This window comes from Apium graveolens, chromosome 6 (assembly GCF_009905375.1).
Source record: "Apium graveolens cultivar Ventura chromosome 6, ASM990537v1, whole genome shotgun sequence".
Lineage (NCBI taxonomy): Eukaryota > Viridiplantae > Streptophyta > Magnoliopsida > Apiales > Apiaceae > Apium > Apium graveolens.
In genome coordinates, this window is record NC_133652.1 from 290,499,191 (window position 1) to 290,516,952 (window position 17,762).

The 17,762-nt window shown below is 30.3% G+C and overlaps 1 protein-coding gene across 1 annotated transcript; it reads left to right on the plus strand.

Moving 5' to 3' along the window:
• Positions 1 to 16,448: 16,448 nt before the first annotated feature.
• LOC141666204 (uncharacterized) lies at positions 16,449 to 17,261 on the plus strand. The gene has a single exon (XM_074472197.1). The coding sequence runs from the start codon at positions 16,449 to 16,451 to the stop codon at positions 17,259 to 17,261; it is 813 nt and encodes a 270-aa protein (XP_074328298.1).
• The last annotated feature ends 501 nt before the right edge of the window (positions 17,262 to 17,762 follow it).

Genomic DNA, 17,762 nt, shown 5'->3' on the forward strand with positions numbered 1-17,762 from the left:
ATAGTGAAACAGTGATTAAACCTTTATTGGGAGATGACACTACAATAGCTTATCATAAATTTGACTTTGTTGATATCGGTGACATGATAGTAAATGCAAAAGTATACCGAACTGGCGATATTGCTGATATTCTTATAGGTTTTAAACCATTCTCAAAGTTTATCATGTATTTTTACATTCCACCTATGTCAATTACTAATTTTACATATTTTTCTTACAATTATACAGATGCTATTAGAGTTGTTGAAGATCTTGAACATTCTCAAGTTATTGTAATATCCGGGACATAGCGTGTAATTATTTTTATTGATAAATAATTATTATGTGACTATTATGTGATTTTTGGTGAATTATCTGACGATTGGTGTGGATATGTGGATGCTTATATGTGGTAAAGTATAATTATGTTAATTTTATTATGACTAGAATAAAATATAGATAATTACGGTATTTTTCTGGTAATTTTTGGGGTGTTATATGATTTTATATTAATTTATGAATTTATGAATTATTTTATAAATAATTACAAAACTCTTTTATAAAGCCGGGAATTGTCCAACATCAACCATTTTTACGTTTTTACAACCCAAAAGTCTTCCGAAAACTCCTTCCTAACCTAATCCGATAATTTCGGACATTTTCTGTGTTTTAACTTTCTCGATCTGGATTACATTTTGACTCGTGCGCGTCCCGGCGCAAGATTTTCGATATGATAATCATTTCGATAAAGCAACAAAACCCGTATTCTCGAAAGATGGGATATTATTACATTATTTTCATATAAAGTGTTTTATAAGAAGCCCGGTTTGAATATTTATCCAATACGGGTATCGAACCGGATCGTTTTTGCTGTTACTTAGCGGCTAAGTAACGAATTTATCGATCCAAAATGATCCAACACGAACCAATATTCCATAAATATAAATAGCCCTTTTCTTATCTTATTTTATTCCTATAATCATAATCAACCAGATAAAACCCATATATTACAGAGAAAACCCTAATTAATCGACTCGTTCTTGAGAATCAAACGCACAAACGAAGGCGTTATCGAACTCCGATTTAAGCATGCAATATATGAAATCAAAGCTCTCGAAAAGACCTTTCTGAATCAATCAACTTTTTTGATTCAGAAGTTGAGGTAATTTTTTTATTGATTTATTTTAATTTGAATTAATTAAGGATTAAAATATGAATTTTTGTTCTTGATTTTTTTTATGTGATTTGATGGCTAAATCATGTGGACAAATTTCTCCTGATTAATTTGGTATATTATACGTCAAAAATAAAAGTCAATAACATGGTGAAAATTGGGTTTGATTCTGTGAAATTTCGAATTAGGATCGAAATATGGGACTTTTAATTTCGTTGATTCTGGGCTTAATTGAAGGGCATCAGCTTATAGATCGTTCGAAACCAATTTGATTCATGTAATTAACTTCTCTGTTGGAAGCCGGAATCGACCCGCCGGAAAAGCTCGAAGCTTTGTCGGCGTTAATGGCAATTTCGCCAGCTTCTCAGTTTCAGGGATGGTTTCCTACCGTTCTTGACATAATTTTATTGTTGTTGAATTGTTAAACAAAATCCAGTTAAAACAGGTGCAAAACCACGGTGTTTGAATGGTAATTGGAGCTCGCCGGAAAACTCTCCGCCCGCCGTGTTCTGCAGGATTTTGGGTGACCCGATCGGGTTAATTTTGACCCGGGGTTTGACCCGGGTTTGATCCTCTGAAACCCATTTGCAAAATCTGAATTCTGTTTCTGATTTCTTTTATTTTAAAAATTATTTTAAAATTCTGTTGTATTTCTTAAAATTCATTTTTAATTTCTAAAAATCTATATTTAATTCTGAAAAATTAATTTTATTTCTAAAATAAATTTTAATTAATTAATTAATTAATTTTAGTTGATACTTAAATTTTTTAATTAGTCAATTAATTTAAATATTAATTGACTAATTAATATTAATATATTATTTAATTAGATTTAGTTCTTTATTTTGAGTTAAAAATTCTGGAAAATAGTTTGGAGCTTTAAAATATTATTTTAAATTATTTTCAAGGCTCGACAATTATTATTAAATCATTTTAAAGTCAGATTCGGGTGTTTGAACCCCATTATTTAATCATAAAATGATTCAGAGACTCGTTTTAATTATGAAAAATGTTCAAAAATTTGTATTAAATATCTAGAAAATCATTTTCACCCCGAATTTTCTTTGAAAAATTATTTTGATTTAATATCTTGCATGCTATGTGCTACGTGCTATCTGATTGATGTGTTATATGCATATATGGTTAGTGTTTGACTGTTTTGGTCATAACTTTCAATCCGTACGTAGGATTTGGGTAAACCGAAGGGTAGATGGAAGCTTATGACGTTTGTGTGACGATTAGAATAATATGAGATTGAATATTGAAAGATACTTGTGATGCCAAGCAGAGTAAGCGAGGCATAGAAAAAGAAAGCTAGTGTTTCGTAAATAGAACAAAAGCGTAGAAAGAGAAGGCAAGTGATTGATGAATAGAAGCAAGGCATAGAAAAAGAAGGAAAGTGATTGATGAGTAGAACTGTTAGATGAGTACAAGTAAAGTTGGAAATCATCTTTGCTAAGGCTAGTACATCTAAACCTTCTTCAAGATATATTGCAAATATTTCTGAACTTTCTCATGTTGCTATTACTCAAAATAAGTCCTGTTTTATATTGCAAGAGCTTTAATCTGTTCAACCTTGAACCCTGATTATATCATTGAACATGTGTTGTAAGCTTTATTTCTTATAAACCACCGACGGTTGATTTCCCAGATATTAAACCATACAAATACGATACTACTCCACAAATACATACCAACCATAAACAAAATGCTGAAACAGAATTAGTTGAGCATACAGAAACTTATATACCCTATAATAGCCTATAACATCAAAGATTTATATCATGTATTACCATTGAACCATTGTTCTGAAATACCTGATTCTTCGACATGCTTGAAGCCGTTCTTCATATATATAGCTTGATATACCCTGGTGATGCTCACAAAATATTTTATGCTCTGAGATAAATGCTTTATCAATGTTAATTATGATTCTGTTTTATTGAATTACAATGACTAATATATTGAATCATTTTAGAATTGGATGGTTTTATAAATGTGGACCAGATTCGTGGTCATATCAGGCCAATGTGTGCCTTGGATCCAGTATAGAGAGAAGAGTTATGTTCCTTGCTCGGGGTTAGTGCATGACTGATCAGCAGCCTAACCTTGGTTTTCAAAATTAAAAGTGAATATCCAATTCTAATCTTTGTTTATCCAAAAACTTGATTCTTCTGAATCATTTCAATTGATCATTGTTCAACCTCAGTTATTGCCATTATGACTTGCTGAGCTAGTTAGCTCACTCTTGTAAACCTTTTCATGTTTTTAACAGTTGAAAAGGAAATTGTTGGTAATGAGGATTCCCAGTCCAGTTTGCGAGCTAGGATTCCAGGTTAAGTTCGATCGAGCTAGGAGGAGCTTTATATTTTAGATGAGTTATGCAAGATTGTAAGAATGATATCATTATCAGTTGTATGTTAAACTAGTTGGGATATAGTACGATATAATGAAAGTTAAGTTTGTGGCTTGTTTTCATACTTTAACCTGTTGCAATCCGTGGTTGTGTATAGAGAGGTCAATGCATATAATATTTTATATACAGGTTTATATATTGTGTGTGTGGGTTGTGAGCCCCAAACTTCTGACCCGGGTTTGGAGGGTGTCACAGGTTTGGTATTAGAGCCACAGGTTGTAAGTCACTGAAACAATCATAGATTGTCGGGAATGGATAGAGGGTTAGGATTAGGAATTAGGAAATAGAAAGATAGGATGTCGAGAGGTTGAGTGCGACTGTATAATAGGTTTTGGAATTATTCGTGATGAGATGCGAGATTCTTATCTAGCGACGTGATTTTCAGATAGCAGTGATGGAATATTCTTTTATCCCGGGATCGTCTGATCATTCGGATCGTCTGATCATTCGGAGCCTTCAGTAGGAGGACCATCATCTGATTCACGCCCTGCTCTTCCAGCGGTGTTGGCAATATTACCCCCTGTTTCAACAGTTGCACCTTTTCAAGCTATTATTCTATCCCCTGATGTAAGACCATCCAGTCGAGGATCCCCACCTGCTGATTCTAGTTCTACCGGACATTCAGCCTAAAGTGCATATTTTCAATTTATCCCACATCTTATCCCCTACCATCCATTTGAAGCCTATTTTCTGAAGTAACAAAACCTATGAGGATGGATTCGAGAGCTACAGCATATAGTGAGTACACGAGATATTTAGAAAGGTGAGAAGAAACCCGGAGATAGGATATGTGTGTTCCGGAGAATAGCTGCTGCCAGGTTATATGGATCCACTAGTAAGTGCCACCCATTATTATCTTGTGGAGTGGGCTAGATGGGTTTTAAAGGAGTTTGAGAAGATTGGAGATCCCGAGTATTCTTGGAATTAGATGACGGTGTTATGACAAGAGTAATATGTATAATAGCACGGCAATGTGATATCAGTAGACTTTATTTTATATAATAGATATTTTGACTATTTGATAGACCTGGTGTACTTAGAAATATCAAAAGTGATGATGAGAGTATTACCAGGATAGAAGCCTTAAAGTGAAATTACGAATGAGATAATATGCAACGGTAACTGAAGTTTTCATCGATTAACTAAGGCAAAATGGACCCAATAAGGGGTAGAGGATAAACGGAAATGAATAAGCTTTTATCTGATTGTTTCCCTAATTTAATACTTTGTAGTGGTTAAGAAAGACGACAATCAACTCATATAGTAATGATGACCGGGTATATGATTTTCAAATTTTTTTTACAGTTTTTAAAAAAGATTTTCTTAACAATTTTTTCTAAAAGTACTTTAAACAAAACAAGTTTTTAAAAAAACTTGGTTGTCAAACTACTACTTGAGTTTCTTGTTTGTTTTAAGATTCAGATTATCCAGAAGAATTCTTGTTCTAGAAGTTAGTACGGTTCATTTAGAAGGCCGAATAGACCCGCTATTATGGAGAAGATTTGATTGTTCCTAATAGAAGAGTGCAAATCTTGTTTGATAAGTTTAACGACATAACCAATGTATGGAGAAACCATTCATCGATTTTCTCAGACTACTAGAGTTCAAAGAAACGTCGATTTACAAGAAGACGAGTATGATAAAAGAAGATTGAGAAAATTTTCAGACTTTTCTAAAAGAAGAATGTTATTAGCAAAGGAGCCGATATGTTGAATGATCAGTAGCGTAAGCGAAATTTGAAGTTATGATTTTAAATCTCGTAAGAGTGCAAATAGGGTCGAACTATAAAAATATTGAAGATTGAAGAGCGACGTTAAAGATACAAAACCTAATACATGGAATTTATTCTAATGATCGATTTAAGAAGGCATTTCAGAGAATCTTCTAAAGTTAATATATGACTCATAATAGGATATATTGATCAAACAAGCGTTGCAGCTGTAAATAGATGAAATGCGGATGGTTTGACCCAGTTTTGATCCTCTGAAACCCATTTGCAAAATTTGAATTATGTTTCTGATTTCTTTTATTTTAAAAATTATTTTAAAATTCTGTTTTATTTCTAAAAATTCTTTTTTAATTTCTAAAAATCTATATTTAATTCTGAAAAACTATTTTTAATTCTAAAATAAATCTTAATTAATTAATTAATTTTAGTTGATAATTAATTATTTAAGTAGTCAATTAATTTAAATATTAATTGATTAATGAATTTAATGAGTTACTAATTAATTTTAATTGATTATTTAATTAGATTTAATTTTTATTTTCATTTAAAAATTCTGGAAAATAGTTTCGAGTTTTAAAATATTATTTTAAATTAGTTTCAAGGTTCGATAATAATTATTAAATCATTTTAAAGTCAGATTCGGGTGTTCGAACCCTATTATTTAATTATAAAATGATTCGGAGACCCGTTTTAATTCCGAAAAATGTTCAAAAATTCGTGTTAAATATCTGAAAAATCATTTTGACCTCGAATCTTCTTTTAAAAATTATTTTGATTGAATATCTTGGGTGCTATGTGCTACGTACTATCTGATTGACGTGTTATATGCCTATGTGGTTTTTGTTTAATTGTTTTGGTCATAACTTTCAATCCGTACAGAGTATATATTTGAGTTTTCATACAGGCATGCCCTATTGTATATATAATACATTCCATCATCTACATTCAATTTACGATATAAAATTAGCATCTTACCTCTAATAATTGCAACCTCCTCAACTTCTTTCTCTTTCTTTGCATTGTCAAAAACATTAATCGTAAATTCACCACTACCCAAATATGTGAAAAGTAGAATGTCTTCTTCGTTAAGTTTTGCATAATATGCAAGCTCTTGCAAACCAAACAACATTCCCTTCACACTTGAGTAGTATCCTCTAGAACACTTTTCATTCTTAAATGAAAACGAAACTATTGGCGGTATGCTAAATTCAAAATGCATATTGAAATTAAAAGGAATTTCCTGTATAAATTATTGATATAGCAAATAATTTAAAACATATCAAAAACTATAAAATATATATATATAAATTATGAATGAATAAATTCATATATTTAGAACCTTAGTGCATCATGTGAAGAAACTTACAAATTCTCCATCAGAAATTGCGTAAGGTGTAACTAATGAAAGAAATTTCCTGCCACTTGCATCTGTTTTTCCTACACAAATCATTTATAGCACGAGTACATATTATGATAGATAAGCGAGTGTATAAAAAATATCAAAATTCCTTTTATAACTATGATCTGAATATCATATATACCTTGATTGCAGAAATTGCCCACCAACTATTTTTTTGGTACAACATAATCAACTTCTAAACCTTTGTCATATAATATATTAACCAAAAAATTACCAGAACCTTGATAGAAAACAACAATAATGCTCCCTCCAGTTCTCACAAGTTCTTGAAATAGAGGCGAAAGATGAGTAATAGTGTTTGTCTGATTATCAAACTTGCCCTTTATTTTGCGACCACTGGGTAGCCTTATTTGTGCTTTTCACGGAATGTCTCCTGCTATTTCTGAACTTATTGATTATAGTACAATCTATAAGAAAGAATCAATATAAACGAATTTGCTAAAATGGGATTATTTTCTATAACTAATCAATGAAACAATACATTGTTTTACCAATTTATATTTGTCACGCATGTGTGGGTCAATGAAAAGAACAAACCCTGTCGTCTTTGGCATTTCGACTTCAATATATTGAGAAATAGATGTAAAAAAGATAATTAGCACATAATTAAACACTAAGGCATACATCTATTAAGAATTAAAATTAGGTACATTAATTGTGTTATGAGTTATTAATCTTATTTACCTCTTAAAGTTGCCCCATATCAGTTTCTTCAATTTTCCTTTCTGAACCAAAAAAATGGCGTTTAAGCAAGTTATTGTATAATTCTGCATTACAATCAGGAAAAAGCATAATGCATTATACTAGATAATCTATTTGTGTTTTTGTTCTTACCTAAAACAAGATTGTTGTAGTGTTTCAAAACCATCAAAGAATTGTCGTGCTCCTATGCGGAAATACAAATCACCGATTAGTGTCAATGAAATCTCTTTTCCAATTAATTTTATATCCTGTATATTAACAAAGTCTTAATGTACAAAATATAAATTGCTAAAATTTGTGTTACAGTTACTAAGTTCAAGTTCTTAACCCATAACCCCAATTTGCAAAGCCAAATTTCAAAATATAAACTCATAACCTAAATTGGACGGCTAATTATATTAATACAAGTAATTCATAGCAATAATTTCATAAACATTAATTGATATTGAATATACGAAAGATTATATGATAAATGTGCATGTTAAATGTGAGTACAAATTAAATATGAACATGGAAGAATGAGTAGTTACAAGTAAACTAAATTTAACATAATCATGTATCATCTGCAAGAAACTCTTAGAGGCTCAATCTAAATAAGAACAAAACCGAATAACTACCTTCTCGGTAAAAAAGAGGCATACCTCCATCGATGAACATTGTTGGTATAGTGTAATTTGCATTATCAGTGAACTTATAGGATGTTTAGCGGTTTCTTGATGGTTTCTTATTTGTTTCAACAAGATATTATATATTGCCTAATTGTAAAGAAATTATATTATATTTTAAAGTTACTTTTATGTTTCAAGATATAATAGATGTAGCCCAACTGTAAACCACCTAAACAAGATTTTTACATTTTTAGCTTTGATAAAAATTTAATATCCAAGCATTATATTTATAATTTTTTAAAATAAAGTATATTTCTTTATTTTAGATAAAATATAATGTTTAGTTATAAACGTATTTTATTGTTCTAAATTGAATTCCACAAGGATTACTTCTAAATTACATTTATGAATTTATACTTAGATTTAAAGTTACAATTTTGGAAAAATAAATAAATTTTTAATGTATAATTTAAGGATGGTACAAAATTTAAATTTTTAATGCATTAATTTCCTTTAAATATTGTTTGGCATTTACAATATTCTAATTAAATTCACCATCGATAAACTATTCTCATTTTTGATCAAATGTATTTTAAATTAAATATAAATATTGATAAAATTTTAAATATAGAAGATCAGTTTGTATTAGTTGGTTTATATTATTACTTAGAATGATATTAAAGGGATAATTTGTTACTAATATTAATTAAAAGAAAATGTTATTCTTGTTTGAAAGATTTTATATTTGTTCCTAACATATTTTTTGCTGACATATATTATATTAAACCAATATTACTTAATTTTATATTGACCGAAGTTATATATAATAAACCCATTTTTTAAAAGTTATAAATTGAATTAATATTGAGATTTAACTTTTTGTACAATTAAACAAACATGTATTGTTAAACACATCATAGCATGTGGGTACATTAGAGCTAAAGCATTTTATATATTGCATCTCCCAAAAAAATAGTCTTTTGCAAAAGACTAAAGTATTAAAGTGTAATAATTATGGCACATATTACACACTAAAGTATGATGAGCATTCTTACATCATCAACTAGGAAATCTAAATATGGGATCTTTTACTTAAAAACACAACTATAAAAGATAAAGAGTCTATTTAGCCTCACTGTTACAATTTGATGATAAGTTCATTAACTATAATTATAACTAATTTAACACAACCTTTTCATTATCTCATCTAGATACCTCTTCATAATGTTCTTACTCTATCATATTATCAATTTCATACAACTCTCATTTAGTAACCAAAACAATGGAAAATCTTCAATCAGACATTATAAGTTTGATCCTTTCTTACATTATTCTCCAGGCAGATGATTTTAGCAGTTTTGCAAGACTGTTAATGGCTTGGTAAATAGGAAAACCTCTATGAGAATCAAAAAAGTGTTGGACAAGATGGATTGGGAGGCACTTCATTAGTTTCATCAGAATCTATTCGAGGTTACACGTGATCGTTTTCATGGTTTTATAGCTTTTACAGTTCGTAACAATGTTGATCAAGCAATGTTCTATAACTCAGTTCGGAATCTATTTCTGAGGCAAAATTTTGATCACCATCTCGCAGTGTTGGCTCATATATCATGTAATCATTTCCCATCTTTTTTGGATATGTTTCTTTAAAGCTATATTTAGAGGCCTGGAAAGAAGACAGTCCTCTCAGGAGATGTTTGAATTGCTCAATAGAACTGACATGAAGTCAAAGCTGATAGATATTTTTAGGTTGTTTGAAGAGACGTATGCTTACATTACAAACATAGACTATTTTTTCTTGTATATAAGTTTTGCCCAAATGCACGAAATTTAGACCCAATGTACCAGCTAGATGGTCATCCTTATGGAGAAGAATTATGGCTATCCCTCGGTGATAGGACTGTTGAACCTGACTTTCATGTTAATGGTGAAGTATACCGCAAAAATTTGAATATGTCTCATATGTGGAACACTAAGTTTGAGCATTGTGTTACTCAACTCATCCTGTACAGAATTCTCCATAGTAGTTTCACTGATTAAGTTTCTTAAAGATTCTCATATATTGCATGTGTTTTAAAGTACAATGCAAGGACATGTTATGGTTTTTTGTCATTTTGAACTACTGTTGTGAATTTTCAAGGCCTATTGTAGGAGCATTGTACAACTGACTTATTTCATTTCAATTTACATGTTTTAATAGTTTTATTATTATTCATATCTGATAAGAGAAGTAGTTAACAAACAAGTATACCAATGTTAAAGGCGTCTTATTCTTTCTTAGTATTACCATATGATGAGAATTCATGATGTAAACAATTTAATACCATCCCACTCTTCCATAAATTTGCAAATATAGAATATTTTCAATATTAACTACATATATTAGTAAAATTTATAGTTTGTAAAATTGTAATCATGTCAATGTTCAATTCTCTTCATATACCTTTGCATGATAGGCTTTTTAGCAACCATTCATTCAGTATATAGATATAAAACTTAGGCCTCATGTTCCACATAGATTTGATAACAAGCTGCTCAGAGTAATCATCAAGAACTTCCACCATGTCATACAATCATACTTATGTCTTACCTCATCCGGAGTTGTGTTGTCCAATTTTGTTGACAAGTTCCAATATACTGCCCATAGGTCTCCCTTTTTTCGATAAATCCTTACATATCCCCTGCTGCCAGCCTTCTCCAATCTCAAATAATGAGAAAATATATTAACTTGATCAAGGATGCATGTGTTCATTACTCTGAAATGTCCATAAAATTTAGTAAACCCTAATTCCAGCCAATTCTTTAGTCCAAATTCATTTACAGTCTTGGAGTTCAAGTAGCTGAAATGGACCTTGAATGGTTGCATCGAAATGACTTTTTGGATCAAACATTACAATTGAGGCATACCATCTTCTTCATCATACAATTCCCATATATGCTTTGGTTCGATGCACTCTTCTGATATATCCAAATCAAAATTATGGAAGTCTGAGTCTGGGACTTATATTGGTACTGACTCAGCTTTATTGAGCGTTTTCGGTTAGAGTGGCCTCTATTTGATTATACCTTTCATTCCTTTAAGCAAAAATTCAAGAGAGTTAATCCTTCATATTGTATATTTTGATTACCATACTTCATATTACAGTAGCACTTTATTAATCCTCAACTTGATCATCAACATTATGTTTTGTCGTCACGGTATAATTTAGGTATTGACATTATGCACTATTAGAGTTCTTATAATGGTCATTTGCTTAAGGCAGAAATTTTATAAACGAAGATAAGACTCGCATTGATTTTATGCTTTAATGAAAAATAATAGGTTCTTGTAGTTTTCTTTTAAAATACGGAATAATCGTCACATTGATTTGATATTTTTAATCCATCAATAGGTTCCTATAATTTTCTTTGAAATGGATGATTTTATGTTTTTTGTTCCATGTTTAATATATTTTATATGTTCGTTAATATAATTAAGAGTTCACCATCTCAGAATACGAGATTTCATTTATATAACAGTTGACGTTTAAAAAATGGTCCGATAACAAGCTTGTGTAGCGCGGGTAAAAGTCCCTAGTATAAATATAATGTGAAATAATAGATAGTTCATATTTTAATTATTGTAAATATGTAATATTATTTTTTATACAATCCAACACAAAAACTGCAATTACATATTTTTATGGTTAATGAATTTATAGGATCATCATTGAATTCTTTTGTTCTGTTTTATTTAAAGCTTTTGATTACAACCTATTCAAAGAAATGCGGGCAACAAAAATATATTAGTTGTGTTAAAATTGAACCTCTATCGTGAAGTTAATTAATAATGAAAAGTTTCATCACTAAAATTTTCAATATTTGAACTTTAGAAATATATACCAATTCGTATTAATGTTCTAAAATTAGATTTTGACAATTTTACAGTATATGCAAATTATATAAAATAATCTTTAATTCAGTAATTTTTTGAAATTATAAACAAACTAAAAATATTCAGAATCTCAAGAGAAAATATGCTTATAGCCCATTTTATCCTTTAGCGGTAGTCTACCCCCGTTCTCGTATTTGATGAATGTGGTATGGAGGTTTTACACTTTTTACATTAACAAATTTGCTTAATTTAGAATTTATACTTACACTTATTTTAAATCATTAAAATAAATAATTATTTTTTAGTAAAATATGTTTTTTTTGCTAAATTAAAATATGTTATTTAATTATCTTTACTTAATTATTTTAATTCTAGTTGACATTAAAATCAACTATTTTTTTAATTCCAATCTATTTATACTATATTAAAATAGAGGAGATATTAAAATATATCGATCCAACATAAGTTCATCATATTATTATAAACATATTTATCCAAACACTGTTACCAGATTCTAACCAATCATTTGATAATAATATTCTTTATAAGGCCTAAACAAAATAATACATACTATTTACCCAGACCAAAAACATTATACTGTTGAACCCACTAAAAAATCCAAATCTAAAGATAATTTGGCATGTGATTAAAAAATTAATATATATTATTCGTTCGGATTTCAAAAATCATACCATTGATCCTCAGATAAAAAACTAAATGTAGTCAATTAGATTTGTTGGATTGGATTAAAAAAAAATATTCAACATGGACTAACATATATACTACTTATCTACACTAAAGCAAAATAATATTCAAATTAGACTAAAATAATATTCAAATTAGACTAAAATAAAATTCAAAATAAACTAAATAAAACCACTTGGATATGATTGCTAGCGGGCTTATATAATTACGCGTTGTGCGATAATGTTAGAATAAAACAAAATATTATATACTATTCATCCACGCTAAAAAAGGTTAATACAATTATTTCTAAATATAACAAAATTAAAATATAAAATATTTAGATAAACTAAAACAAAATGATATATACTTTTTCCCATCTAAAAAAAATTATAACATATATTTCAACTTAAACACATTAAGTCATACCTTGAAAATAATTAGTTGAATTTAGTGGGTATAATGAATCTTATACTTAAAATAAAATAATGTGTTGAATATATCCGTGTTAAAACAAGACTAAAATCAAAATAGAATTTTTTTGGACTAACGATCAAGGTTAAAATTTATCTTTTAATTAAAACATAATATCATGTGTACACACGTATAAATATCAATAAAATTATATATCATAGTCAATAATATTATTTTTTAAAATATAGGTATTATTTCAAATATATCACTATAATATATAAATATTTTCAAATCATAATATTAAACATTTTAAATAACTAATTTTGACTAAAAATAATTATGAAAAATTATATAATATTAAAATAATCTGTTTATCGCACATCAATATATATATATATAAACCAGGATACACGGGCGAAGGTTAGGTGGTTCACTAAAATGGTCTACATTTATTTTTCTAATTTTCTAAGAATTATATAATTTTATATAATCGAAAATATATAATATCCTTTAACATGTTAGATTAGAATATGTGTTCTAGATTACAGAGGAGAAGACTTCAAATTTATAGACAAAAAGAATTTGAATGTATATGAATGTTGTGAATGAGTTACTTCCAAGTTACAACTAGCACAACAGTAACAAAAATAATAATCAAAAGAACAGAAATCACCCTAAGGTACCAGATAAGAAAATAAAACAGATAGAAGTTTACATTCAATGTCTACACAAGTAACTGAAACACCACTCCTCCGTTATAAAATAAGATACTCTACTAATAACTAATCTCACTATCGCGTACTCTCCATTATCCCACGTCCATTCTGATCCCTTTTTCCCCTCTGCTGAAAATCAATTTCCTTGTCGGGTTATGTGCTTCACTTAACTTTGGAATAGGCCCAGAATCAGTTTGGGCTTTTGCAACAATGAAATACATATTGTTGATTGTTGATGAAGATTATAACACCTATAAAGCTTTATGAATTCTGGTTCATCCTATCTTATAGCGATGAACTAAGCCAGGGACATGAATTTATGTGTAACAATTTAGGAATAATTAAAATTCATTATTTATCTGTCATTTTAATTCATGTGCCAATTTCGGAAATTGGCAGCCGGACAATGGCTTTCATTGTTCTGTTTTATTAGTGTGTTTTAATTCATGTTCTTCATCTGCCATTTTAATTCATGTACTTCGAAATTTGAATATCCGTACTTTCATTCTTTTTAAATATTATAATTTATATTATTTACTGTATGTGACTACTCTATGTGACTACCTGAGTGAAAAATTGTGTTGAAATTGTTCTTTTTTTATTTTTTATAAAAATAGAGTTAGCATTCTTTATGATTCTTAGCCTTGCTGGGCTGACGTGTTGATATTACAAGCATAAGTAAATATTGGATAAGCCTTTTTATATAAGCTTTGGGCTCCAAAAATAAAAAGTATTTCTTGGAACTTTTGTTTTTCTACAGGGAATTAAAGAACCAAAGGGGGATTTTTTAAGTTTTTTTTGAGTATCTTTACTAATTTTCGACTTCGGTTTTTCTATTTTGATAGTTCTGTGAAATATTTTATTTAGGGAATTCAGCTAGATTGACTATAATAAATGTACATGTATAGGGTTGTACAAATTTTACAAATTTCAAAAATCTGTTGAGGTAATATTTTTCGATGAAAGCATTTGGGGTTTTTTTTGTACCGGGAATTAAAGAATGTATGGAGGATTTTTAAGTTTTTTTATTTTTTAGAATTTTTTATTGTTGCACATTGTAAGTAGCTAGTGTATCATACGAGCGGTTGATCGAATCCTTAATTGTTGTGTTTGGTGTTAATTGGAATTAAAAAGATAGGTTGCGGCTAAATCTTGGATGTGACCACTGAGTTTTTTGTCAAGAGACATTATGAATTAAGGAGGAATATGATTCTTACAACATAGGTAAGTTTCATGTGAAGAAAATCATGTGCCAAGATATTATCCCACTTACTTTTACGTACTTTTATGTATCATTTTATATATCTGTGCCCACACAAGTCAGGGGTATTTTGCGAAACAGTCTCTTCATTTTTTGAAATGAGGGTATGGTTGCGTAAGGCATACCGTCCCATAGACAGTACTTACTGGATACGGTTGATTGATTGATTAACAATTTTTTTGATTTATCATCCTATTTTTTTAAGATTATATGACATCTTAATACCGTCTCAGTTTTTTTTATAATTTCATAATTTTAAATATTAATAATTAAAATATATTTGAACATTTATTTTAAGTTGGAAAACTACCATAATTTATAAAGGAGAGATGTTTGAATTATCATTTAAAATATTATAATTAGAAAGGGTGTTCTAATCTATTAATGCGAGGTGTTTGAACTCATAAAAATGATATACCAAATTATAAGTATACCAAATTAGAAAAAAGAGTGACTCTGATTTATAAATACAATGTGTTTCTAAAATTGCATAAATATATATTTAAGGAAGAATATGGTCAAGATTAAAATGTTAACTTTTTACTTGTTAATTAGTCGTAAACCACATGCTAATTATCAAATGCTAATGCATTTTATGTATTTATTTTTTGTAAACCACCTGCTAATTGTCAAATTGGTTATGTTTTATGTTGTCCGTGAACTTGGGCAAGGTATCAGTCAGACTGAGGACTCACGCCAGTGTATAGTTCCAAAATTTTGACAAATATCTGGGTGGGTGAATATTGATTATATTGATCTAAAATTAGCTTTAACGTATTAGAACTCGAATATATATTCAAATTTATAGAGAACAAATATCCTTTAAATACAAATTTATAGAGAAAAAAAATGTTTAACTTTGTTGGAATAAATATTTAATCTAAATATGATTGTTTACTTTATTATTTATGTGAGTATGTCCCTGAATAAATTAGTTATATATGTAGGTGAATGTATGCAGCTGGAATAGGTCATAGAGGTTGAGATTATTTAGGAAAGTAGTGGAGTTAAACCTGGTATGTAGTTCCTGGTTTATAGGTTCAGTATTTACATTTAAAAGTCATCTCTATAAGTCCTTAGTTTCTTTATCTCTTCAATAGTAACCATTCAGAAATAACATTCAAACTTGTGAGTTTGTATACCTTGTTTACACCCTTTATCTGGTATCAGAGCCTATTATATACAATCAACTTGTGCACCCATGGAAGCCACAAAGGGAACGGAAAGCTCGTTTGGTTTAAGTTATCCAATGCTTAACAAGATGAACTATACGGCGTGGTCACTGAAAATGAAGGTGTTCATGCAAGCCCATGGTGTGTGGGATGCCATAGAGCCCAAAGATCCTAAGGCAGCCATCGAGGAAAAGATTGATAAGAGAGCAAAGGCCATAATTTACTAGGGCATTGTTGAGGACTTGTTGCTATCAATTGTAGAAATGAAAACTTCAAAGGAGGCATGAGAATCAATTAAAATGGTACAATTGGGTGCAGAAAAGGTAAAGAAGGCGAAGGTCCATACCCTGAAATCAGAGTTTGAGTCCCTCACTATGAAGGACACTGAGCAGCTTGATGATTTCTATATGAGGCTGAACGGATTGGTAACAAATATCCGCGCATTAGGGGAGAAAGTTGAAGAAGCGTATGTGGTCAAGAAAATTCTGCGAGCAGTACCCATAAAATTTTTGCAGATAGTTTCCGCCATTGAGAAGTTCGGCAATCTGGAGCAGATGTCTATTGAGGAAATAGTGCGCTCTCTTAAGGCCCACGAGGAAAGATTGTGTGGGAAAACTGAGAGTAGTGAACATCAGCTCCGTCTCACTGAAGAAGAATGGGTGAAGAGGGAGAACAAGGATGGTCAATTACTGCTCACTCGAGATGAGTGGCTAAAGCGAGCAAATAAAGATAGCTCACGGGGTAGAGACGAAGCCAGGGGAAGAGATTTTTCCAGGGGTGGACGTGACAGAGCGAAGATATACTGTTTTAACTGCCTTGCTTATGGATATTACACTGTGGAGTGTCGTAAGTCCAGGCGACAAAAGGAGCGAATACATGAGGCAAACTTGGCTCAGGTGAATGATGATGAACCTACCCTTCTATTGGCAAAGTGTCAAACTTTCAAGGAAGAAATGATTCTATTGAATGAAGGAGTGAGCCCAAGACTGGTTAGAGCAGGGCATGAAGAACAAAGGGACACTAGCGTGTGGTACCTCGATAATGGGGCCAGTAATCACATGACTGGTCACCGTTCGAAATTTCACATATTTCGACAAATGAGTGAAGGGTGAAGTCAAGTTCGGGATGGATCTGCATTTGAAATACATGGAAATGGGTCAATCAGTCTCATGACACAGGATGGCAAAGAATGTTTTCTCAGGGAGGTATATTTTATTCCAAGTTTATGCAATAATATAATCTCGTTGGGTCAGTTGTCTGAAATGGCAGTAAAGTAATGATCAAGGGAGATTTTTTGTGGGTGTATAATGAAAAGAATGTCTTGATCATTAAAGTGAAGCGAGCAGCTAATAGACTGTACAAGATAATCTTAAAGGATGATAGTGGTATATGTCTGTTAACAAAGGTGGATGAATTGACCTGGCTGTGGCACTCACGGCTCGGTTATGTGAATTTCAATTCCATGAATCTGATGTCCAAGAACAGAATGGCATATGGTTTGCCAAGTTTCAGCCACCCGAAAGATGTTTGTAAAGGATGTTTGATGTCTAAGCAGTCAAGACACCCATTCCCTTCGCAATCTAATTTTTGTGCTAAGGAACGCCTAGAACTCA

Excerpts from the sequence above, each read along its gene's own strand:
- LOC141666204 (XM_074472197.1), top strand. The coding sequence starts at position 16,449 with ATGGTACAATTGGGTGCAGAAAAGGTAAAGAAGGCGAAGGTCCATACC.